The 24523-nt window shown below is 47.6% G+C and overlaps 1 protein-coding gene across 1 annotated transcript in view; it reads right to left on the reverse strand.

Annotated features, from left to right (window-relative positions):
* Positions 1-8072: 8072 nt before the first annotated feature.
* The window catches only part of gcdhb (glutaryl-CoA dehydrogenase b), a 34220-nt gene continuing 17769 nt past the window's right edge, over positions 8073-24523 (reverse strand). Inside the window, exons 7-11 of the mRNA XM_070867276.1 lie at positions 17493-17709; positions 16193-16296; positions 14338-14463; positions 13640-13800; positions 8073-11537 (exon numbers count right to left, since the gene is read on the reverse strand). Coding sequence (XP_070723377.1) covers positions 11464-11537; positions 13640-13800; positions 14338-14463; positions 16193-16296; positions 17493-17709 — 682 coding nt within the window. The 3' untranslated portion in view covers positions 8073-11463. The remainder of the gene's footprint in view (positions 11538-13639; positions 13801-14337; positions 14464-16192; positions 16297-17492; positions 17710-24523) is intronic.

A 24523-nucleotide genomic window follows, 5' to 3' on the forward strand; every position in this document is an offset into this window, starting at 1 on the left:
GCGCGAAGGAGGGGGCGGTTGCACTGGTGATTTAACATTCGGGTGCAGTGGGATGGTGGACGCATGTTCACGATTCTTGCACAGCCATGTTCCCAATCTCAGCCATGTTCCCAATCTCAGCCATGTTGTCAAGGAGTTATAGATAAATGGGTGGTAGCTACCACAAACACACACACTCACACACACACACACACACACACACACACACACACACACACAAACACACACACACACTCACACACACACTCACACACAAACACACACACTCACACACACACCCACACACAAACACAAACACACACACTCACACACACACACACACACACACACACTCACACAAACACACACACTCACACACACACACACACACTCACACACAAACACACGCACACTCACACACACACACTCACACACACCCACACACAAACACACACTCACACACACACTCACACCCACACACAAACACACACACTCACACACAAACACACCCACACACACACAAACATACACACCCACACACAAACACACACACTCACACACAAACACACACACCCACCCACACACACATCCACACACACACAAACATACACACCCACACACAAACACACACACCCACACACAAACACACACACAAACACACACACCCACACACACACAAACACACACACCCACACACAAACACACACACAAACATACACACCCACACACAAACACACACACTCACACACAAACACACACACAAACATACACACCCACACACAAACACACACACCCACACACAAACACACACACTCACACACACTCACACACAAACACACACACCCACACACAAACACACACACTCACACACAAACACACACACTCACACACAAACACACACACCCACCCACACACAAACACACACACCCACACACACTCACACACTCAACACACACACACTCACACACACACAAACATACACACCCACACACAAACACACACACTCACACAAACACACACACACTCACACACACACAAACACTCAACACATTCACACTCACTCACTCACTCACTCACACACAAACACTCAACACACATACACACACTCACTCACTCACACACAAACACTCAACACACATACACACACTCACTCACACACAAACACTCAACACACACACACACTCACTCACTCACTCACTCACTCACACACTCACTCACTCACACACAAATACTCAACACACACACACACACTCACTCACTCTCACTCACTCACACTCACTCACTCTCACACACACTCACCACTCACACACAAACACTCATACAAACACTCACACACACACACACACACACACAAAAGTTGCTGCCATACTGGTAACATGGGAATTATACGGGAGATTACACAGTTTAAGGCATATACTAATGATTGTAAATTCTAGTGTGTAGCTTGCTCATACAAACACTCACACACACACACACACACACACAAAAGTTGCTGCCATACTGGTAACATGGGAATTATACGGGAGATTACACAGTTTAAGGCATATACTAATGATTGTAAATTCTAGTGTGTAGCTTGCTTTCGATTAAAGGTTGTTGTATTCAAAAGCAAGACCCAACAGAGGCGATGCATTGATGCTTTCACACTATACATAGGACTGGTTAACGGACATTCATACTCAGAATCAGCCCTTTTCAGGAATCCTTTATGGCAGGGAAATCGGAGAATGCTGTAATTAGTAAAAAAAGAAAGAGAAAGAATTGCATTTATCTCGCACCTTTCACAACCACCAGACGCCCCAAAGCACCTTACAGCCAATGAAGTACTTTTGGAATGTAGTCACTGTTGTAATGTGGGAAACGCGGCAGCCAACTTGCAGACAGCAAGCTCCCACAAACAACAATGTGATAATGACCAGATAATCTGCTTTTGTTATACTGATTGAGGGATAAATATTGGCCAGGAGACCGAGGAGAACTGCCCTGCTCTTCTTCCAAATAGAGCCATGGGCGCTTTTACATCCACCTGAGAGGGCAGACGGGGCCTCAGTTTAACGTCTCATCCAAAAGACGGCGCCTCCGACAGTGCAGCGCTCGGAGTGACAGCCGAGATTTATGTGCTCAAATCCCTGGAGTGGGACTTGAACCCACAACCTTCTGACTCAGAGGTGAGAGTGCTGCCCACTGAGCCACGGCTGACACAGTAACATAACTAGGACCATTAAAGGGGAAGGAAAGTGAATGCTTTGTAAATAGAATCATAGAACAGTGCTGCACAGAAGGAGGCCATTCGACCCGTCGAGTCTGCGCCACCTCTTTCGAAGAGCAATCCAGTTAGTCCCACTCCCTGCTCTTTCCCCGTATCCCTGCAATTCTTTCTCCTTCAAGTATCTTTCCAATTCCCTTTTGAATGCTACTATTGAATTTGTTTCCACCACCCGATCAGGCAGCACATTCCAAATCCTAACCAGTCGTTGCGTTAAAAAAGTTTTTCCTCGTGTCGCCTCTGGTTCTTTTGCCAATCACCTTAAATCTGCGTCCTCTGGTTATCGACCCGTCAATGAGAAAGCTGTGTTTTTTTTTGCACCCCCAGCCAGTAGCACGGCTTCTGGGGGATGGGTGGTTCTCAATCAGCTGTTCCCCAGTGCTACCGAGGGAGCCAGTGCACGACTCTTCCTATTGGTAGCGCAGTTACCCAGTAGTGATGAGAGCCTGGCCCTGGTGGGCCTCCCTGCAGGTGAGATATTTGATCCCCCAAAAAAAATCAGCCAAGAGCTCGAGAGAAAAAGCTTTGCTCCATATAAAATGGAGGAACATATTAACAAAATGTATTCCCGGTCGACTTTCCTTTCCCGTTAGATTTTCCTTAAGAGTTAGTCGTGCTGGATGGTTCAGGGTCTGCTGCATAATAGAGCTTCAGCTGCACCATCAGAATTAACACAAAGAGGCGAACTGGTGCCAATAATCATAACATCATCTCTTCTTAGGCAGTCCCCCGGAGTCGAGGATGACTTGCTTCCACACTAACATGAGTTCTCAGGTGACCGATGAGCCCAATGTGGGACCTACAGTCTCTGTCACAGGTGGGGCAGACGGTAGTTGGAGGGGACGGGTGGGTGGGGGGGCTTGGGTTGCCGTCCGCTCCTTCCGCTGTTTGCGCTTGGCTTCCGCGTGCTCTCGGCGATGAGACTCGAGGTGTTCGGCGCCTTCCCGGATGCTTCTCCTCCACTTTGAGCGGTCTTGGGCCGGGGATTCCCAAGAGTCGGTGGGCATGTTGCATTTTTTCATGGCCTTTATAACACATCAACAGAGAATATACATCTGAAAACTTCCTGGCATGCTTCTTGGTATCTCAAAGCACGAATTACAAAACCAAAATAAATCAGCACTATTACAGCAAAATAGTAAGATGCGCAGAATAGTAAATGTGAGTATGTGCATCTGTAAACATTCCCCTTCCTCCCCGAAAAGTAGAACTGAATCTATCTGCACCCACCTGCATCTCGCTGTTCTCTCCTCACAAAATCTCTCCTTCCTCGGATCAAAAAAAAATAAGTTGGATATTCAACTGTGGAGGCCTCACAGCTGAGCCTGATGACAGGCCAGCGATCAGGGGCAGAAACGCTGGCTGACTTGCCTGAGCGCCTGGGGCGGTGAACTAGGGTCAGTTGTACTGCCCACATCGCTGGTCAATGAGCCCGGGACCATTGTGTTCCCAGAGCTGAGGGGAGAATTTCAGTCACATTTCTGACTGTGTGTCCGATCACGCTCCTGCAAAGCGCCTTGGGACGTTTCCCTACGTTAACGGTGTTATATAAATGCAATTTTTGTTGTTATGGTCTCCAGCAGACAGATGCAAACTGGGTGACATAGAAACATAGAAAATAGAAAATAGGTGCAGGAGTAGGTCATTCGGCCCTTCTAGCCTGCACCGCCATTCAATGAGTTCATGGCTGAACATGCAACTTCAGTACCCCATTCCTGCTTTCTCGCCATACCCCTTGATCCCCCTAGTATTAAGGACTTCATCTAACTCCTTTTTGAATATATTTAGTGAATTGGCCTCAACAACTTTCTGGGGTAGAGAATTCCACAGGTGTGAATTCCACAATATGACAGATTAACTGTCGCATTGTAATGATGGACATCATGGATGACTTCGTATGTACTCTAAGTGTGCAGAGGAAATGTTACAAGGACACCCTCAAAGCCTCCCTGATAAAGTGCAACATCCCCACTGACACCTGGGAGTCCCTGGGCAAAGACAGCCCTAAGTGGAGGAAGTGCATCCGGGAGGGCATTGAGCACCTCGAGCCTCGTCGCCGAGAGCATGCAGAAACCAAGCGCAGGCAGCGGAAAGAGCGTGCGGCAAACCAGTCCCACCCACCCCTTCCCTCAATAACTATTTTTCCCACCCATGACAGGGACTGTGGTTCTCGTATTGGACTGTTCAGCTACCTAAGAACTCATTTTAAGAGTGGAAGCAAGTCTTCCTTGATTCCGAGGGACTGCCCTATGATGATGATGTAAACCTGCTAGCATCACCCAGTGGCAGTGGTTGGGTACTGCAGAAGCACGCTGGTACCTAACATTAAATGTGACATAGAATTCACTGCACAGTGACAGGCCATTTAGCCCAACTGGTCTTTGCCTCCTCCTACCCTATTTCAGCTAAGCCTAGTAATGTATGTTAAACTATTTGCAGTGATACAGCAACTTTGGCAGAAGTAAAAAAAATTAAGAACTAGGACGTGGGTAAAAGTTAAGTCAAACTTTGCTCACAGGCCACAGCACTCAGTGTTTCAAAGACTGACTCCATGTAGAATCATAGAGATCATAGAAATTTACAGCAGGGAAGGAGGCCATTTCGGCCCCATCGTGTCCGCGCCGGCCGACCAAGAGCTATCCAGCCTAATCCCACTTTCCAGCTCTCGGTCCGTAGCCCTGTAGGTTACGGCACTTCAATTGCACATCCAAGTATTTTTTAAATGCGGTGAGGGTTTCTGCCTCTACCACCCTTTCAGGCAGTGAGTTCCAGACCCCCACCACCCTCTGGGTGAAGACATTGGGTATAGATTAAGAGCTGTGTCCTCCAGGTCCACGTTTGACTCTTATCATTTACATTTTGCATCAGATTGAAAGGAACACTTTCAACTAATTATTTGTGCAAAGTTGTAGCTCTAGATCTGTGTCCACAACTCGAGCATCAGGAATCAAGATGTATCCTCCTCACTTCGAGGGAGAGCAGTATACAGTAAAAAGAGTATTAAGTTAGATAATGTGCCATGGGATTCATAACTTACACGCTAATTATGGTCTTGACCTATGGAGAACACATTGGATGCTAAGGACATTCTCATCTCTCCTTCAAAAGGCGGAAAGTAACACATGATCGGAGCCATGTGTAAATGTTAAAACAAGTAGATTTATTTACAGATGTACTGAGATACGGCAAGATATCGAGAGTGTAATAATTGGAAAATAACAGAATTAGTCTGCAATCAGTTAAAATAGCCTCTTAAACAGAATAACCTCTTTATCCGCTGCTGAAACCCTAATCCATCCTCTAGACCTGACTATTCCAACGCACTGCCGGCCGGCCTCCCACACTCTACCCTACCTAAACTAGAGGTGATCCAAAACTCGGCTGCCCGTGTCCTAACTCGCACCAAGTCCCACTCACCCATCACCCCCCTGTGCTCGCTGACCTACATTGGCTCCCGGTTAAGCAACGCCTCGATTTCAAAATTCTCATCCTTATTTTCAGATCCCTCCATGTCCTCGCCCCCTTCCCATCTCTGTAATCTCCATCAGCACCACAATCCTCCCCGAGATGTCTGCGCTCCTCTAATTCTACCCCCTTGAGCATCCCTGATTATAATCGCTCAACCATTGGTGGCCGTGCCTTCTGTTGCCTGGGCCCCAAGCTCTGGAACTCCCTGCCTAAACCTCTCCGCCTCTCTACCCCTCTTTCCTCCTTCAAGACACTCCTTAAAACCTCCCTCTCTGACCAAGCTTTTGGTCACCTGCCCTAACTTCTGCGGCTCAGTGTCATTTTTTTTGTCTAACACTCCTGTAAAGCGCCTTGGGACATTTCACTACATTAAAGGCTTTATATAAATGCAAGGTGTTGTTTATTTATACTGCTTGATAAACAGCAGGACTTTTAGATGATACAGTCATTTGTAGACTTTCATAGTGTGATGTTGAGGTGAATTGCACCAAGTTCCCAGCTGATTCCCATGGAGTTTAGATCTCCAGTCAGATTTTCAGTCGAGGGCGATCCCCAGACTTGAAGACCAGGGTTTTTATTCACTTCTACATTCACCAGCCCACATGGTTTCCTTCCATTCACGATAAAAATCAGCAGTGACCTCCCCCACAGAAGCGTAACCCTCCCTGGCCAAGCAGCCCGAAAGTCCACATGAATTTCAGGCCTGCGCTGGCAGCAGGCAAGAGAGAAAGTTAACCTGTGTTGCTTGCGGATTGAAGGTTGAAACATAGAAAATAGGTGCAGGAGGAGACCATTCGGCCCTTCGAGCCTACACCACCATTCAATATGATCATGGCTGATCATGCAACTTCAGTACCCCATTCCTGCTTTCTCTCCATACCCCCGATCCCTTTAGCCGTAAGGGCCACATCTAACTCCATTTTGAATATATCTTACATAGAAACATAGAAAATAGGTGCAGGAGTAGGCCATTCGGCCCTTCTAGCCTACACCGCCATTCAATGAGTTCATGGCGGAACATTCAACTTCAGTACCCCATTCCTGCTTTCTCGCCATACCCCTTGATCCCCCTAGTAGTAAGGACCTTATCTAACTCCTTTTTGAATATATTTAGTGAATTGGCCTCAACAACTTTCTGTGGTAGAGAATTCCACAGGTTCACCACTCTCTGGGTGAAGAAGTTCCTCCGCATCTCGGTCCTAAATGGCTTACCCCTTATCCTTAGACTGTGACCTCTGGTTCTGGACTTCCCCAACATTGGGAACATTCTTCCTGCATCTAACCTGTCTAACCCCGTCAGAATTTTAAATGTTTCTATGAGATCCCCTCTCATTCTTCTGAACTCCAGTGAATACAAGCCCAGTTGATCCAGTCTTTCTTGATAGGTCAGTCCCGCCATCCCGGGAATCAGTCTGGTGAACCTTCGCTGCACTCCCTCAATAGCAAGAATGTCCTTCCTCAGGTTAGGAGACCAAAACTGTACACAATACTCCAGGTGTGGCCTCACCAATGCCCTGTACAACTGTAGCAACACCTCCCTGCCCCTGTACTCAAATCCCCTTGCTATGAAGGCCAACATGCCATTTGCTTTCTTAACCGCCTGCTGCACTTGCATAGCAACCTTCAATGACTGATGTACCATGACACCCAGGTCTCTTTGCACCTCCCCTTTTCCTAATCTGTCACCATTCAGATAATAGTCTGTCTCTCTGTTTTTACCACCAAAGTGGATAACCTCACATTTATCCACATTACACTTCATCTGCCATGCATTTGCCCACTCACCTAACCTATCCAAGTCGCTCTGCAGCCTCACAGCATCCTCCTCGCAGCTCACACTGCCACCCAACTTAGTGTCATCCGCAAATTTGGCCTCAACAACTTTCTGTGGCAGAGAATTCCACATGTTCACAATTCTCTGCGTGAAGAAGTTTCTCCTCATCTCAGTCCTAAATGGCTTACCCCTTATCCTTAGACTGTGACCCCTGGTTCTGGACTTCCCCAACATCAGGAACATTCTTCCTGCATCTAACCTGTCCAATCCAGTCAGAATTTTACATGTTTTTATGAGATCCCCTCTCATTCTTCTAAATTCCAGTCGATCCAGTCTTTTGTCATATGTCAGTCCTGTCATCCCAGGAATCAGCCTGGTGAACCTTCGCTGCACTCCCTCAATAGCAAGAATGTCCTTCCTCAGATTAAGAGACCAAAACTGCACACAATATTCAAGGTGTGGTCTTACCAAGAACCTGTAACAACTGTAGTAACACCTCCCTATGCCTATACTCGTGTAACGTGTTATTTTCAGGGCAGAAATGGCTGGGGTCGGTGGGGGGGGGCGGAAGAGAAGCACTCAACACAGTACCAATAACTTAGTGTACACACCATCTCTACAAAGGAGGTCCTTTATTGCTCACCTCTGCAGACCTTGACAAAATTACTAATAATTAATTAGTGTTTCTCTTTAGTTGGGGGAAACACAAAATAAAACTGAGCTGAAACCAAAGTAACAAGATCCAAACACACGATCATCCACAGGCCTCGGCAGCAGGAGATAAGGGTGATTTTATGGTTAACTCACGCTGAAATGCATTACAAGATTTACAACATAACATTTTCATTAGAAATACACACACACGCAAACTGCATTTCATTAGACAGGTTGGGCCGGTATTTTATTGCTTATAAACACAATGCTAACTTTGCAAGCAACATTTTTTTCTTGAAGGAAGTTGTGGTGAAGTGTCTTCTTCTAATGGTGGCACAGCTCCAACATGTTGCACTGTGAGGTGGCAGGGCACGTGTTTTATGCCCACAATGCAGTCAGCTTTCGTCTGCAATCACGTTGCCACTGGGGGTGGGGAATGGAGGCAAGACCTTTCTCTCACAAGGAAAAAAAAGGTTTAAGAAAAAAAAAACTGTTTAGCTTCTATACATCCGAGAGATCCTCGAAAGGTTACTCAGTGTCAATGTTCTGGTGCTTCAAGAAACACACATCCACCAGTTTGACACAAGAGGACGGATCACAGATTTTGATCTAATCATATTTAATAACCATCCCAAATATGACCTGGCCTGCTTAATGCAACTTAGGGAATGAATTCTTTACAGAGGACCCCACAGTACAACCTGTAGGATCAAACCTTCCTTGCAAACAGTGGACAACCATCGGAACCGGTCATGGTCGATGCTGCCGCCTTCTCCACGGGTGGAAGATTATAACATTGCCATCATGTGACTGTGGAGCTCCTAATCAGACCCTGGAGCACATCATCGAGCACTGCCCCCAGAGGGAATTCACAGACAGCCGACACAGTATCCACGCTGTGAAACTGGAATGGATATCCAACTTGGATATTGATGTTTGATTTGCTTTGCTACGACCGTACCACAGAAGATGATCTGAGAGAATGTTCTTGTGCAATTCTGGCAGCTGATTGCAGCGGAACCTTAGAGGAGGTTGGTGGCACTCAAAACTTTCTTGGTTGGAAAGCGAGAGGGAGAGAGAGGACGCTTTTCTTTGTTGTATAGAACAAGTCTATCATTGTGCTCACCAAAGTGCCAATTCTCTTTAAGGTAGTCAGCAAGTCAAGTCAATTCAAATTTCAATTTAACGCGGCAGCAAAAAAACCCTCGGTCAGCCAGGGGTCTGACACAACCGGCAGCCCATCGTTATGTTCAAGAGTTTCCAAACCAAGCCACTGCGAAATCCACACGGGCCACTCATTGCTGTCTGTCCACCCTCTTCCCCTGTAGAGACACACCCCACTGAACAAACGTCCATAGGGTCGCGGCTTGGGGTGGGGTGGGGCCTCCCAAGTCCACGCAGCGAAGACTGCTGGAGTTTAACCAGTGTCTCAGAATCCAGTCACAAGTCTACCCCTCTGTGTTCTAATATTAAAGCAGTCTGGCTCTAAAAGAGCACTGTGGAGCGCTGCAGACCAGACTGGTTCACATATCGAAAAAGCCACTTCTGATTTTTAACCAGGGTTTTTGTTGGGTTTTGGTGGGGGGGGGGGGTGCGGGGTTAGTTGTGATTTCCCTCCCCCCTCTTAAGGGGAGTCAAGGGTTATGGGGAGCAGGCAGGAAAGTGGAGATGAGGCCAAGATCAGATCAGCCATGATCTTATTGAATGGCTGATCTGATCTCGAGGGGCCAAATGGCTGACTCCTGCCCCTATTTCTTATGTTCAAACCACTAGCTTTGCTTTAATATACAGATTGGCTACAGTTGTCTATAATTAGAGCCAATAGTCTGTGACAATCCAGATTTGTTACAAGAGATAGCAGGATTTGTTTTCCTCAGGCAACAGGAAAAAAAAAGAGGATGGGAGTCATATTCTTCCCATTTGTGTGTGCAAACTAGGATCCTTGCAAATAGTGAAAACACCAGGGCACTTACCCCAGCATCTTATAAGTGTGCATTGCTAGGAGTGCTTGGGTAAACACCAAAGAACCAACAGAAGTTATAGCTTGTGGCTGAGGCCAACCAGTGGTATATATATATTTTTTTTAAATGAAGGCTCAGGTGAAGAGGCATATATGAGAATATTTCAGCTCCTGGCTGACTTAGTGAGACTCCTTTCTCAGAACAGTTAACATTCAGGATTTTGAGAGTTGTTGAACTCTTAAAACTTTGGTGCAGTAAACACATCACGTTTTCCACAATTAAAACTAACAATGCATTAGTTCAGGTAACTTAAACTATAGAGAGTTTAGATAAGCGGTGAGGACTGAACGAAAGGATAATAGCAAAAAGAAAGGGATTTTAGGGAAAAAAAAATACTCGAATGGAAAATGTAGATTTTTTTTAAAAAAATTGTCCATTCAAATGTTTTTCCGCTCATCTAAAGTCCGACCATTAACATTTTCTGAATTATTGGCTCAAAGGCAAAACTAAAATACATTTACAGCTTCAAAATAAATACTTAAAGCAGAGGAAGATATCGGATTGCTGGGAGAAGGCCACGCAGTGGGACTAGTTCTACATTCACTGGTCCCTCTCCCTCTCCTCCCCTGAACGCGCCGACCCTGACTGGGTTCAGTCCAGTGGGATTGGTTCCGAATTGCTCTGGCAAAGAATCAACACAGGAATTGGGAAAATGGCCGCCTTCCATGTAGTAACCTTCCATGGTTCGAGTACCCCAACCCCTCATTACTGTGCATTGGTATTAATGAAAGTTTCCATAAATCAACTTGTAAACATTTAATTTAAAGGTAATTGGCAATAGAACCAAGGGAGATTGAGGTTTTTTTTTTTTACACAGCGAGTTATGCTGTGTAAAAAACGTACTGCCTGAAAGGGCGGTGGAAGTAGATTCAATAGTAACTTTCAAAAAGAAATTGGATAAATAATTGAAAAGGGATGAGAGCGATGAGGAAAGAGCTGGGAAGTGGGATTAATTGGATACCTCATTCAAAAAGTCGGCACCACCACGATGGGCCGAATGGCCTCATTCTATCCTGTAAGATTCTAGAATTAGGAAAACAATGAGTTTTGCAAGCTGAGGTACTTCAGTATTCAAGAGATAAAAGGGGCGATAATTGAGCGTTAGTTTCCATTTTTTGAAATATGGGCGTTAGATTAAATCTTAGCGGTTAACTGGGTGGTAGCGGGACTAACCTGATGGAAAGTCTCGCCCCAAGTCTTTTCAAACTGCACAAGCCCCCTGAATATGAACCTGGATTAAAACAACCAAACAAATCGAGAAAGTGCTATTTTCCAGAAGTCACATAGCCGAACAGCTGGGACTATTTCTCTACGGTGAAGGATTGCAGGCCTGTGATAGCTTTTCCAAGGATCAGGGCATGGATATCATGAGTACCTGAGGAATTAAATAGTAAAGCAGGAGTGATTAGGTTTAAATAGAACACAAACATTCCAGAAACACGCACAGCCCCTCCCATCCTTTCTTTCCTCAACACCCATTGAACTTGCTGTCAGAAGACACGTCAAACCTGGTTAGTCAGAGTACAGTCACTGATTGTCCAGTCTGCCGTAAGGAGTAGTGCTCCACGCTGAGGTTAACAGCAGTAAATGCCGTCGAAAACTCAACCAGGTTCCCTCGAACGAGGATGACTTGTTTCCACGAGAGTTCACAGATGTTCCAATGAAGGACCCGATGTTCCAGTCCTGAACTCCAGATGATGGAAGATGCCGGTGTGTGGATTTTTTTAGCGTGTGGTGACCGTTGCACATCAGCCACCACACAGGCTTGACAGAGCTAGGTCTTTATCCTATGAGGGAGTGCAGCGAAGGTTCACCAGACTGATTCCCGGGATGGTGGGACTGACCTATCAAGAAAGACTGGATCAACTGGGCTTGTATGCACTGGAGTTCAGAAGAATGAGAGGGGACCTCATAGAAACGTTTAAAATTCTGACGGGTTTAGACAGGTTAGATGCAGGAAGAATGTTCCCAATGTTGGGGAAGTCCAGAACCAGGGGTCACAGTCTAAAGATAAGGGGGAAGCCATTTAGGACCGAGATGAGGAGAAACTTCTTCACCCAGAGAGTGGTGAACCTGTGGAATTCTCTACCACAGAAAGTAGTTGAGGCCAATTCACTAAATATATTCAAAAGGGAGTTCGATGAAGTCCTTACTACTAGGGGGATCAAGGGGTATGGCGAGAAAGCAGGAATGGGGTACTGAAGTTGCATGTTCAGCCATGAACTCATTGAATGGCGGTGCAGGCTAGAAGGGCCGAATGGCCTACTCCTGCACCTATGTTTCTATGTTTCTATCCAGTGGCAAGGGTTGAACCAGGACGACTGGAGACCTGTTCTGCTGCACGGACCTAGTGCGCGCACATAATCGCAGTGTGGGCTGGCCCGTGCTGCCCCTGGGCCCTCGGCTCTTCTGGGCCCCGTAGATGGGGAACAGTGCATGCGTGACACACGTGGCCACCAATGGGTATCGCCAGTTAGTCTGTGATGCCATTTTTAACGATAAGGGAGTCAAGGGTTATGGGGAGCGGGCAGGTAAGTGGAGTTGAGGCCAAGATCATATCAGCCGTGATCTTATTGAATGGCAGAGCAGGCTCGAGGGGCCAGATGGCCTACTCCTGCTCCTATTTCTTATGCGCATCCCCTGCCAACATCACTGACCATTGTCCTCGTCTCTGAACAGTGACATCCAGGGGAGAATTGGATGGAATCTTAAGGGGAAGATGAGCACAGGGCAATGGGGAAGGAGCAGGGGGAGTGGGATTAATTGGAGAGCGCTACCAAAGAGCTGGCACAGGCACGATGGGCCGAATGGCCTCCTTCAGTGCTGTATCATTCTATAACTCTCCCTTCCCCCCGCGCGCCCCACCCCACCCGGTCATTTTCATTTCAAAATGACTTTTATTCTTGGCCACTGAGAAACAAGGGAGACTTTGTAATGTTGGAGACAGCGAAGAGACACAAGATTCCTACCTATTATGGTTCCGTAACCTATGACACCTTTACCTAACAAAATTCTAAGTATCAGTTTTAAAATTTCCAATTGACCTCCACGCCCCCTGTTTTGGGGAGAGTTCCAGATTCCCACGACCCGGTGTGTGAAGAAGTGCTTCCTGACATCACCCCTGAACAGCCTGGCTCTAATTTCAAGGTTATTCCTCCCTTGTTCTGGACTCTCCCACCAGAGGAAAAACATTCTACTGATCTCCCCGATCAAATCCTTTAATCATCGTAAACAAGGTGGGGGGGTAAGGGGGGCTGCTCGGGGAACTTGGCATGTTTCATGTGTGGTGGCTGGTGTGCAACGGTCACCACACGTTAAAAAATTCCACGCACAGACATCTTCCACCCTTCAACGTGTAGTTCGGGACCTGGAATATTAGGTCCTTCATTGAAACATGAACTGTGAACTCATCCCTTTTTGGCGTGATGGCAAGGAACTGCCTATGATGATGTTTCATGTGCAAAACCGGTCTCTCACCTTCGTAAGTGTTTACGGCCTCCAGGTTCATGACATGCCGAATCACATGGTATTCGTCGGAAATCCCGTTCCCGCCCAGTATGTCGCGAGCTTGCCTGGCAATATCCAGAGCCTTCCCGCAGGAATTCCGCTTCAGCATCGAGATCATTTCGGGAGCAACCCTACAAAGAAGATACACATTTTGAAAAAAAAGACTTGCATTTATATAGCGCCTTTCACAACCACCGGATGTCTCACAGCGCTTTACAGCCAATGAAGTACTTTTGGAGTGTAGTCACTGTTGTAATGTGGGAAACGCGGCAGCCAATTTGCGCACAGCAAGCTCCCACAAACAGCAATGTGATAATGACCAGATCATCTGTTTTTGTGATGTTGATTGAGGGATAAATATTGGCCCAGGACACCGGGGATAACTCCCCTGCTCTTCTTCAAAATAGTGCCATGGGATCTTTTATATCCACCCAAGAGAGCAGACGGGGCCTCGGTTTAACATCTGAGCCGAAAGACGGCACCTCCGACAGTGCAGCGCTCTCACAGCACTGCACTGGAGTGTCAGCCTGGCTTTATGTGCTCGAGTTCCTGGAGTGGGACTTGAACCCATAACATTCTAAAAGAACCTTTTAAGTAAAGAATCCTTCTGCCAATATTCCACTGGATGTTCAGCTCTTGGTCACTTTGAGACTGTAATTAAAACGTACTTATCCTCGTCCTTCAACCGACCCAGCCGAATGCAGGCCTGAAGGCCCAGCGTGATCTCCGTCAACATGTCCGCCATTTTCTTCTGGATGAGTTGGTTTCTAGCAAGGGGGACCCCAAATTGTATCCTGCAATGAGAGCCGAGGTCAACATTTGGTAGAAAAAGAATCTTGGAACAGTACAGTACAGAAGGAGGCCATTTAGCCCATCGAGTCTGCACTGGCCCTTTCGAACAGCAATCCAGTTAGTCCCACTCCCCTGCTCTTTCCCCATACCCCTGCAATTTTTTTTCCCCTTCAAGCATTTATCCAAGTCCTGTTTGAAGGCTACTATTGAATCTGTATCCATCACCCTATCAGGCAGTGCGTTCCAAATCCTAACTACTCGTTGCGTAAAATATGTTGAAGGCAGGATTGGGATCAGCGCTGAAGCCCACTGTGTTCAACGAGCCTGATGACGATTGCCATGGAGGCTCACTCACAGTAGCCATTGGGCAAAGTACCACCGGTGACCGATGCCCATGGAAACTAGTCTTCTGATCAGTGGGCAGTCCAATATCGCAGCAGAAACCCATGGGCTCAATAGAGTCTTCAAACCAAACTACAGAGAAGGCTTCTATTTACTTGCTTATGGAGTCCTTCACTCTCCCAGTTGGGCAAGAGCCAAACCAAAGGTTGTCCGTAACATCGCCCGTCCCCGCCCTTGCCTCAGCTCATCTGCTGCTGAAGCCCTCATCCGTGCCTTTGTTACCTCTAGACTTGACTATTCCAATGCACTTCTGGCCGGCCTCCCAGATTCTACCCGACATAAACTAGAGGTGATCCAAAACTCGACTGCCCCGTGTCCTAACTCGCACCACGTCCCGCTCACCCATCACCCCTGTGCTCGCTGACCTACATTGGCTTCCGGTTAAGCAATGTATCCAATTAAAAATGTTCATCCTTATTTTCAAATCCCTCCATGGCCTCGCCCCATCCCTATCCCTGTAATCTCCTCTAGCCTCACAACTCCCTCCCCCCCCTCCCTCCCTGTAATCTCCTTCAGCCCCACAACTCTTCCCCCCCCCCTCCCTATCCCTGTAATCTCCTCTAGCCCCACAACTCCCTCCCCCCCTCCCCCCTCCCTCCCTGTAATCTCCTCCAGCCCCATAACTCCCCCCCCCACCTCCCTCCCTGTAATCTCCTCCAGCCCCACAACTTCCCCCCCCCTCCCTCCCTGTAATCTCCTCCAGCCCCACAACTTCCCCCCCCCTCCCTCCCTGTAATCTCCTCTAGCCCCACAACTCCCTCCCCCCCCCTCCCTCCCTGTAATCTCCTCCAGCCCCACAACTTCCCCCCCCCTCCCTCCCTGTAATCTCGTCCAGCCCCACAACTCCCCCCCCAGTCCCCACCAAGATATCTGCTTCTGCCCTCGAGCATCCCCGATTATAAATCGCTCAACCATTGGTGGCCGTGCCTTCTGTTGGCTGGGCCCCAAGCTCTGGAACTCCCTCCCTCCATCTCTCTACCTCTCTTTCCTTCTTCAAGACACTCCTTAAAACTACCTCTTTGACCAAGCTTTTGGTCACTTGCGCTAATTTCTACTTATGCGGCTCGGATTCAATTTTTTTAATCTCATAATACTGCTGTGAAGCGCCTTGGGACGTTTCACTATGTTAAAGGCGCTATATAAATGCAAGTTGTTGTCCTGTTATCAGACCTTGAGCATAGACTCTCTTGAGCAAAGCAGGGACTGTAGAAGCCCATCGCGACATTCCCTCAAGCACCTGCTGTACCCAGAAGATGGGGGAATTGGAATTTAACAGAAAATTACTTTATTCCTCGTTACTGCAACCCTTAGTTACATTCCACCCCTTACCTGTCCAAAGCGTACTGCCTGGCTGTTTCCAAACAGAACTCTGCCGCGCCCAGGGCTCCCCAGGAAATTCCGTACCGAGCATTGTTCAGACACCCGAAAGGACCCTGGGTCAGAAGAAAAAGTTTTAAAAAAAAACCCTCGAGTATTGCAACATTTACAAAACAGTCGAGAACCTGGATATATCTTGGGGTATCAAACATAACTGAGCTTAGTCACTGGATAATTGAGGGACTGGAATCTGGACGGCTGCGATAGCGAGGGAAAACGCAATCATAGAACGGTTACAGCACAGAAGGAGGCCATTCGGCCCATCGAGCCCGCACCGGCTCTCTGCAAGACCACCTCGGCCAGTCCCACTCCCCTGCCCTTTCCCCGTAGCCCTGCAAAAAATCTTCCTTCAGCTATGATACGTCCTTACTGTACAGTATAAATGCACACGAGGCCCATACTTGAGAGGTGGTCACTCTGTGACCAGTAACCTTTATTAGCCAGCACCGAAGTGATGAAGGTGGGTGGAGCTTCCCCTTTTAATACCTGAAAGTCCAGGTTAGGAGTGTCTCCCACAAGTTCACCACCTAGTGGTCAATGTTCTCACGGTGTACAACTTAGGTCAGTTTATACATGGGTTACGATGAAATACATGACAAGCTACTTATCCAACTCCCTTTTGAAAGCCGTGACTGATTCTGCCTCCACCACCCTCTCAGGCAGCGCATTCCAGATCCTAACCACTCGCTGCGTGAAAAAAGCTCTTCCTCATTCTCCTGAATGATGTTCAGATGATCATTGTGACATTTCAAAAGGACAGAAAGGCTTGGATTTACTTCCCTGAAGAACATTAATGAACCTGATGGTTTTTCTGGTCACCATTACGGACACTAGCTTTTCATTCCAGATTTAGTTAATTAACTGAATTGAAATTTCCCACAGCGGCCGTGGAGGGATTTGAACTCACGTCTCCGGATCATTAGTATGGGCCTCTGGATTACTAGTCAAACAGAACCACTGCGCTACCATCCCCTACATTGTAATACAAAGTACTGCATCCGATAATGGACACTAAGTGTTATTTTGAGCTCTTTCCCAATACGAATGGAGCTAGATATTCCAGGATGCTTCCCCTATGCATTTACCTAGTTTTAACAGAATAGAAAAAGGTCTACCATGCCAATCGTTCACCCCTCTCTCCCGGGTTAGTTCTCCATGCTCCATCAGTCTGCTCCTTTTTAAGGGCCATTACCAACCAGACAGGCCCCACGGCCATGGAGGTTTTTTGGGGGGGGGCCTGGTACCAACTTACCGCGAGGCCCACGGCGTTGGGCAGCAGGTTATCTGCCGGCACCTCCACGTCCTCCATCAGAATCATCCCGGTGGAAGAGGCTCGCAGCGAGAACTTGCCCTCGATTGTCGGAGTCGCCAGGCCCTTCGTTCCCTTCTCCAGCAGGAAACCCCGCACTTTCCCATCGTCGCACTTGGCCCAGACCACGCAGAGGTCAGCCATTGGCGAGTTGGTGATCCTAGTCGAGGGGAGGAAATGGTTTCATGTTATTCAAATTGCAAACTTTACATGGTGAGGTTTCAAGGTGATCATCTTTCTTTGTCAGCTGTGGCTCAGTGGGTAGCACACACTCGCCTCGGAGTCAGAAGGTTGTGGGTTCAAGTCCCACTCCAGGGACTTGAGCACACAAAAAAAAATCTAGATTGATGCTCCAGTGCAGTTTTGAGGGAGCGCCGCACTGCCGGAGGAGCAGTACTGAGGGAGAGCCGCACTGTCGGAGGGGCAATACTGAGGGAGCGCCGCACTGCCGGAGGAGCAGTACTGAGGGAGCGCCGCACTGTCGGAGGGGCAGTACTGAGGGAGCGCCGCACTGTCGGAGGGGCAATACTGAGGGAGAGCCGCACTGCCGGAGGGGCAGTACTGAGGGAGAGCCGCACTGTCGGAGGGGCAATACTGAGGGAGCGCCGCACTGCCGGAGGAGCAGTACTGAGGGAGCGCCGCACTGTCGGAGGGGCAGTACTGAGGGAGCGCCGCACTGTCGGAGGGGCAGTACTGAGGGAGCGCCGCACTGTCGGAGGGGCAGTACTGAGGGAGCGCCGCACTGTCAGAGGAGCAGTACTGGAGCGCCGCACTGTCGGAGGAGCAGTACTGAGGGAGCGCCGCAATGCCGGAGGAGCAGTGCTGAGGGAACGCCACAATGCCGGAGGATCAGTACTGAGGGAGCGCCGCACTGTCGGAGGGGCAGTACTGAGGGAGCGCCGCACTGTCGGAGGGGCAGTACTGAGGGAGCGCCGCACTGCCGGAGGAGCAGTACTGAGGGAGCGCCGCACTGCCGGAGGAGCAGTACTGAGGGAGCGCCGCACTGCCGGAGGAGCAGTACTGAGGGAGCGCCGCACTGTCGGAGGAGCAGTACTGAGGGAGCGCCGCACTGTCGGAGGGGCAGTACTGAGGGAGCGCCGCACTGTCGGAGGGGCAGTACTGAGGGAGCGCCGCACTGCCGGAGGGGCAGTACTGAGGGAGCGCCACACTGCCAGAGGAGCAGTACTGAGGGAGCGCCGCACTGTCGGAGGGGCCGTCTTTCGGATGAGACGCTAAATCAAGACTCCTCTGCTCTCAGGTGGAACTAAAAGATCCCACGGATCCCATTACTTTGAAGAAGAGCAGGGGCGGTGTCCTGGGGCAATATTTATCCTTCAATCCACATAACTAAAAAAAAAAAGAGAGATTATCTGGTCATTATCGCTTGCTGTTTGTGGGAGCTTGCTGTGCGCAAAATTGGCTGCCACGTTTCCCACATTACAACAGTGACTACGCTCCCAAAGTACTTCATTGGCTGTAAAGCGCTTATGAGATGCCAGAGAGTGTGTAAATGATTCTCGCATACACACACACACAGGTCAAGGTTCAATCGCCAGTCTGTACCATGAATGGTTCTTGGCCAGGGCAGAGGTTGGAGCTGCTGTGATTGGCTCCAGTGCTCACAGGCAAGGAGGGGCAGGGGGAGAAAGCCCCAGTTCCTGGTCACTATCGTGTGCATCTATGGACCAGACTCCGCTGGCTCAGTACCACACTGAGCAGCGCTTTAACAATTTGCATTTATATAGCGCCTTTCATGACCGCAAGACATACCAATGCGCTTTAGGGCCAACGAAGTACTTTTGAAGCATAGCCACTGTTGTAATGTAGGAAATGCGGCAGCCAATTTGCGCACAGCAAGCTCCCAAAATGAGATAAACGACCAGATCATCTGTTTTAGGTATTGCTTGAGGGATAAATATTGGCCCCAGGAAACCGGGGATAACTCCCCCTGCTCTTCTTTGAAATAGTGCCATGGGATCTTTTATGTCCACCCGAGAAAGCAGACGGGACCCGAGTTTAACGTCTCATCCCGAAAGACGACACCTCCGACAGTGCAGCACTCCCTCAGCACTGCACTGGGAGTGTCGGCCTGGATCATTAACCCACTGAGCCGTTGACAGAGCACGTGCCAGAGAACGCAACATTCCAGCAAACCGCGTGGTGAAGGTGAAGGTGAAACCACGCTCGTGGAGCATCTGATCTGGCAACACACTCAAAAAATAATTTTCTTCAGAATAGTTTAAAAGAGAGAGCATGACTCCATTCCCCGAAGCTGCTGTTCACAGCTTCCAAGTATCCGATTGTTTACTGATTTTCAGTCTGGCTCATGTAAGGCCGACTATGGGAAAACTGGAATGCGCTACAATTTCTCACGAATTATGAGAACATTTTCTCCTTTCAGTGTCAGCTGTGGCTCAGTGGGTAGCCCTCTCACCTACATCACGGCCAGCCTAGTCAAGTCCTACATGCACACTCACACACACTTTTTCCCCCCCCATGGTTCTTGTTACGTATGAAGAAAGAGTCAGACTGAACACTGTGAGCTCAAAGTAAAGTGTGACCGCAGTCTTTTAGTGCCGGTCTCCAGAGTGCCTCTCCAACCTGTGAAGCCTCCTTAAATACCTGTGCTCCCAAAGGATTATGGGATCCCTTGGGACTCCAGGGGATGAGCCCTCTGGTGGCTGTACAGAGTAAGTTTACATATATAACAGTTCTGTCACATGCAGTGAAAAGATTCGATTTATAAAAGCACGTTGAATAATCTGCTCCACAGTAAAGGGGTAAGGTTGGCAGTTTAATATATTTTATAATATAAATATTCTTTTACATTGGAGGGTTGCAAGTTTGATCCGGGGCTTTTCAGATGCTACTGCCCCATTTAGGCCGCCCGGATGAAGTTACAATTGGCCCTACTGCATATTTTATTTTGCTACATAGCTTAGACAATAAGCCTGTAAATTGCATTCAGTTCATCATAGAATCTTACAGCACAGAAGGAGGCCATTCAGCCCATCTGCCTGTGCCACTCCCCTACTTTTTCCCCATAGCTTCCGCAAATTTTTTCCCTTCCCGTATTTATCCAGTTCCCCGTTGAAAGTTAATGGCCCTGAAATTCCGTTCGAGCTCTTTCCCGCGGGCAAACGACAGAAAGAGAGAAAAAAGCTGCGCACTTACCTGTCGCTGCTGCTCCCGTTGGAACTTTCGAGCCCAAGGCCTCCCGTGACTGCGCGTCGCAGCGCGTCGCAGCGCGTGCACGTGGGGACATGCGCAAGCCAGGAGCTGGAGACAGCAGCCAATCAGGTGAAGTATAGATTCTCATTCATCGTAATAGATCCGTAAGTCCGGAACTCCTATAATATGAATGAAAAACCTCCCCCCCCCGCCAAACACCCAAAACACAATAAAAAAAAAATAGAAAATAAACTACATATTTAACATTCATTTAAATTAAAGTTCTTTTAAAAAAAAAAAAATTTCCTGACTTTTTTTTTCAATAAATGTTTTTTTAATTAAGCCTTAAAACAAACTTAACGTAGTGGGGAAGGTTTTTAAAAAATAAAATGAGTTTTTATAACTTTATTTTTAAACGTTTGTGTATTTTTTTAAACACTTGCGCCTGTAAAAGTTGTCAATACGCCTGCTTTTTCAGGCGCAAGATTTTAAAAGGACATTTGCAGGGCAAGATATGCGTAAATATCGGAAATCTTGACCTGCAAGTGTCCTCGCTCCCGATATGCGCGAGATCCGTCAAGCCAGAAACTTGACAGATCGGAAAAGCCGGTTTTCAGCTCATGGGCATTGCGCGCTGAAAACCGGATTTTCCGATGCCTTCCCGGGTCCTTGGGAACTTCGTACGGACCCGGGACATTGGAATTTCAGGGCCATTATTAAATCTACTTCCACCACCCTTTCAGGCAGTGCTTTCCACATAGAAACATAGAAAATAGGTGCAGGAGCAGGCCATTCAGCCCTTCTAGCCTGCACCGCCATTCAATGAGTTCATGGCTGAACATGAAACTTCAGTACCCACTTCCTGCTTTCACGCCATACCCCTTGATCCCCCGAGTAGTAAGGACTTCATCTAACTCCCTTTTGAATATATTTAGTGAATTGGCCTCAACTACTTCCTGTGGTAGAGAATTCCACAGGTTCACCACTCTCTGGGTGAAGAAGTTTCTCCTCATCTCGGTCCTAAATGGCTTACCCCTTATCCTTAGACTGTGACCCCTGGTTCTGGACTTCCCCAACATCGGGAACATTCTTCCTGCATCTAACCTGTCCAGTCCCGTCAGAATTTTAAACGTTTCTATGAGGTCCCCTCTCACTCTTCTGAACTCCAGTGAATACAAGCCCAGTTGATCCAGTCTTTCTTGATAGGTCAGTCCCACCATCCCGGGAATCAGTCTGGTGAATCTTCGCTGCACTCCCTCAATAGCAAGAATGTCCTTCCTCAAGTTAGGAGACCAAAACTGTACACAATACTCCAGGTGTGGCATCACCAAGGCCCTGTACAACTGTAGCAACACCTCACTGCCCCTGTACTCAAATCCCCTCGCTATGAAGGCCAACATACCATTTGCTTTCTTAACCGCCTGCTGTACCTGCATGCCAACCTTCAATGACTGATGTACCATGACACCCAGGTCTCGTTGCACCTTCCCTTTTCCTAATCTGTCACCATTCAGATAATAGTCTGTCTCTCTGTTTTTACCACCAAAGTGGATAACCTCACATTTATCCACATTATACTTCATCTGCCACGCATTTGCCCACTCACCTAACCTATCCAAGTCACTCTGTAGCCTCATAGCATCCTCCTCGCAGCTCACACTGCCACCCAACTTAGTGTCATCCGCAAATTTGGAGATACTACATTTAATCCCCTCTTCTAAATCATTAATGTACAGTGTAAACAGCTGGGGCCCCAGCACAGAACCCTGCGGTACCCCACTAGTCACTGCCTGCCATTCCGAAAAGTACCCATTTACTCCTACTCTTTGCTTCCTGTCTGACAACCAGTTCTCAATCCACGTCAGCACACTACCACCAATCCCATGTGCTTTAACTTTGCACATTAATCTCCTGTGTGGGACCTTTTCGAAAGCCTTCTGAAAGTCCAAATATACCACATCAACTGGTACTCCTTTGTCCACTTTATTGGAAACATCCTCAAAAAATTCCAGAAGATTTGTCAAGCATGATCTCCCTTTCACAAATCCATGCTGACTTGGACCTATCATGTCACCATTTTCCAAATGCGCTGCTATGACATCCTTAATAATTGATTCCATCATTTTACCCACTACTGAGGTCAGGCTGACCGGTCTATAATTCCCTGCTTTCTCTCTCCCTCCTTTTTTAAAAAGTGGGGTTACATTGGCTACCCTCCACTCGATAGGAACTGATCCAGAGTCAATGGAATGTTGGAAAATGACTGTCAATGCATCCGCTATTTCCAAGGCCACCTCCTTAAGTACTCTGGGATGCAGTCCATCAGGCCCTGGGGATTTATCGGCCTTCAATCCCATCAATTTCCCCAACACAATTTCCCGACTAATAAAGATTTCCCTCAGTTCCTCCTCCTTAATAGACCCTCTGACCACTTTTATATCCGGAAGGTTGTTTGTGTCCTCCTTAGTGAATACTGAACCAAAGTACTTGTTCAATTGGTCTGCCATTTCTTTGTTCCCCGTTATGACTTCCCCTGATTCTGACTGCAGGGGACCTACGTTTGTCTTTACTAACCTTTTTCTCTTTACATACCTATAGAAACTTTTGCAATCCGCCTTAATGTTCCCTGCAAGCTTCTTCTCGTACTCCATTTTCCCTGCCCTAATCAAACCCTTTGTCCTCCTCTGCTGAGTTCATAAATTTCTCCCATTCCCCAGGTTCGCTGCTATTTCTGGCCAATTTGTATGCCATTTCCTTGGCTTTAATACTATCCCTGATTTCCCTAGATAGCCACGGTTGAGCCACCTTCCCTTTTTTATTTTTACGCCAGACAGGAATGTACAATTGTTGTAATTCATCCATGCGGTCTCTAAATGTCTGCCATTGCCCATCCACAGTCAACCCCTTCAGTATCATTCGCCAATCTATCCTAGCCAATTCACGCCTCATACCTTCAAAGTTACCCTTCTTTAAGTTCTGGACCATGGTCTCTGAATTAACTGTTTCATTCTCCATCCTAATGCAGAATTCCACCATATTATGGTCACTCTTCCCCAAGGGGCCTCGCACAATGAGATTGCTAATTAATCCTCTCTCATTACACAACACCCAGTCTAAGATGGCCTCCCCCCTAGTTGGTTCCTCGACATATTGGTCTAGAAAACCATCCCTTATGCATTCCAGGAAATCCTCCTCCACCGTATTGCTTCCAGTTTGGCTAGCCCAATCTATGTGCATATTAAAGTCACCCATTATAACTGCTGCACCTTTATTGCATGCACTCCTAATTTCCTGTTTGATGCCCTCCCCAACATCACTACTACTGTTTGGAGGTCTGTACACAACTCCCACTAACGATTTTTGCCCTTTGGTGTTCTGCAGCTCTACCCATATAGATTCCACATCATCCAAGCTAATGTCTTTCCTAACTATTGCATTAATCTCCTCTTTAACCAGCAATGCTACCCCACCTCCTTTTCCTTTTATTCTATCCTTCCTGAATGTTGAATACCCCTGGATGTTGAGTTCCCAGCCCTGATCATCCTGGAGCCACGTCTCCGTAATCCCAATCACATCATATTTGTTAACATCTATTTGCACAGTTAATTCATCCACCTTATTGCGGATACTCCTTGCATTAAGACACAAAGCCTTCAGGCTTGCTTTTTTAACACCCTTTGTCCTTCTAGAATTTTGCTGTACAGTGGCCCTTTTTGTTCTTTGCCTTGGGTTTCTCTGCCCTCCACTTTTCCTCATCTCCTTTCTGTCTTTTGCTTTTGCCTCATTTTTGTCTCCCTCTGTCT

This window comes from Pristiophorus japonicus, chromosome 24 (genome assembly GCF_044704955.1).
Source record: "Pristiophorus japonicus isolate sPriJap1 chromosome 24, sPriJap1.hap1, whole genome shotgun sequence".
Lineage (NCBI taxonomy): Eukaryota > Metazoa > Chordata > Chondrichthyes > Pristiophoridae > Pristiophorus > Pristiophorus japonicus.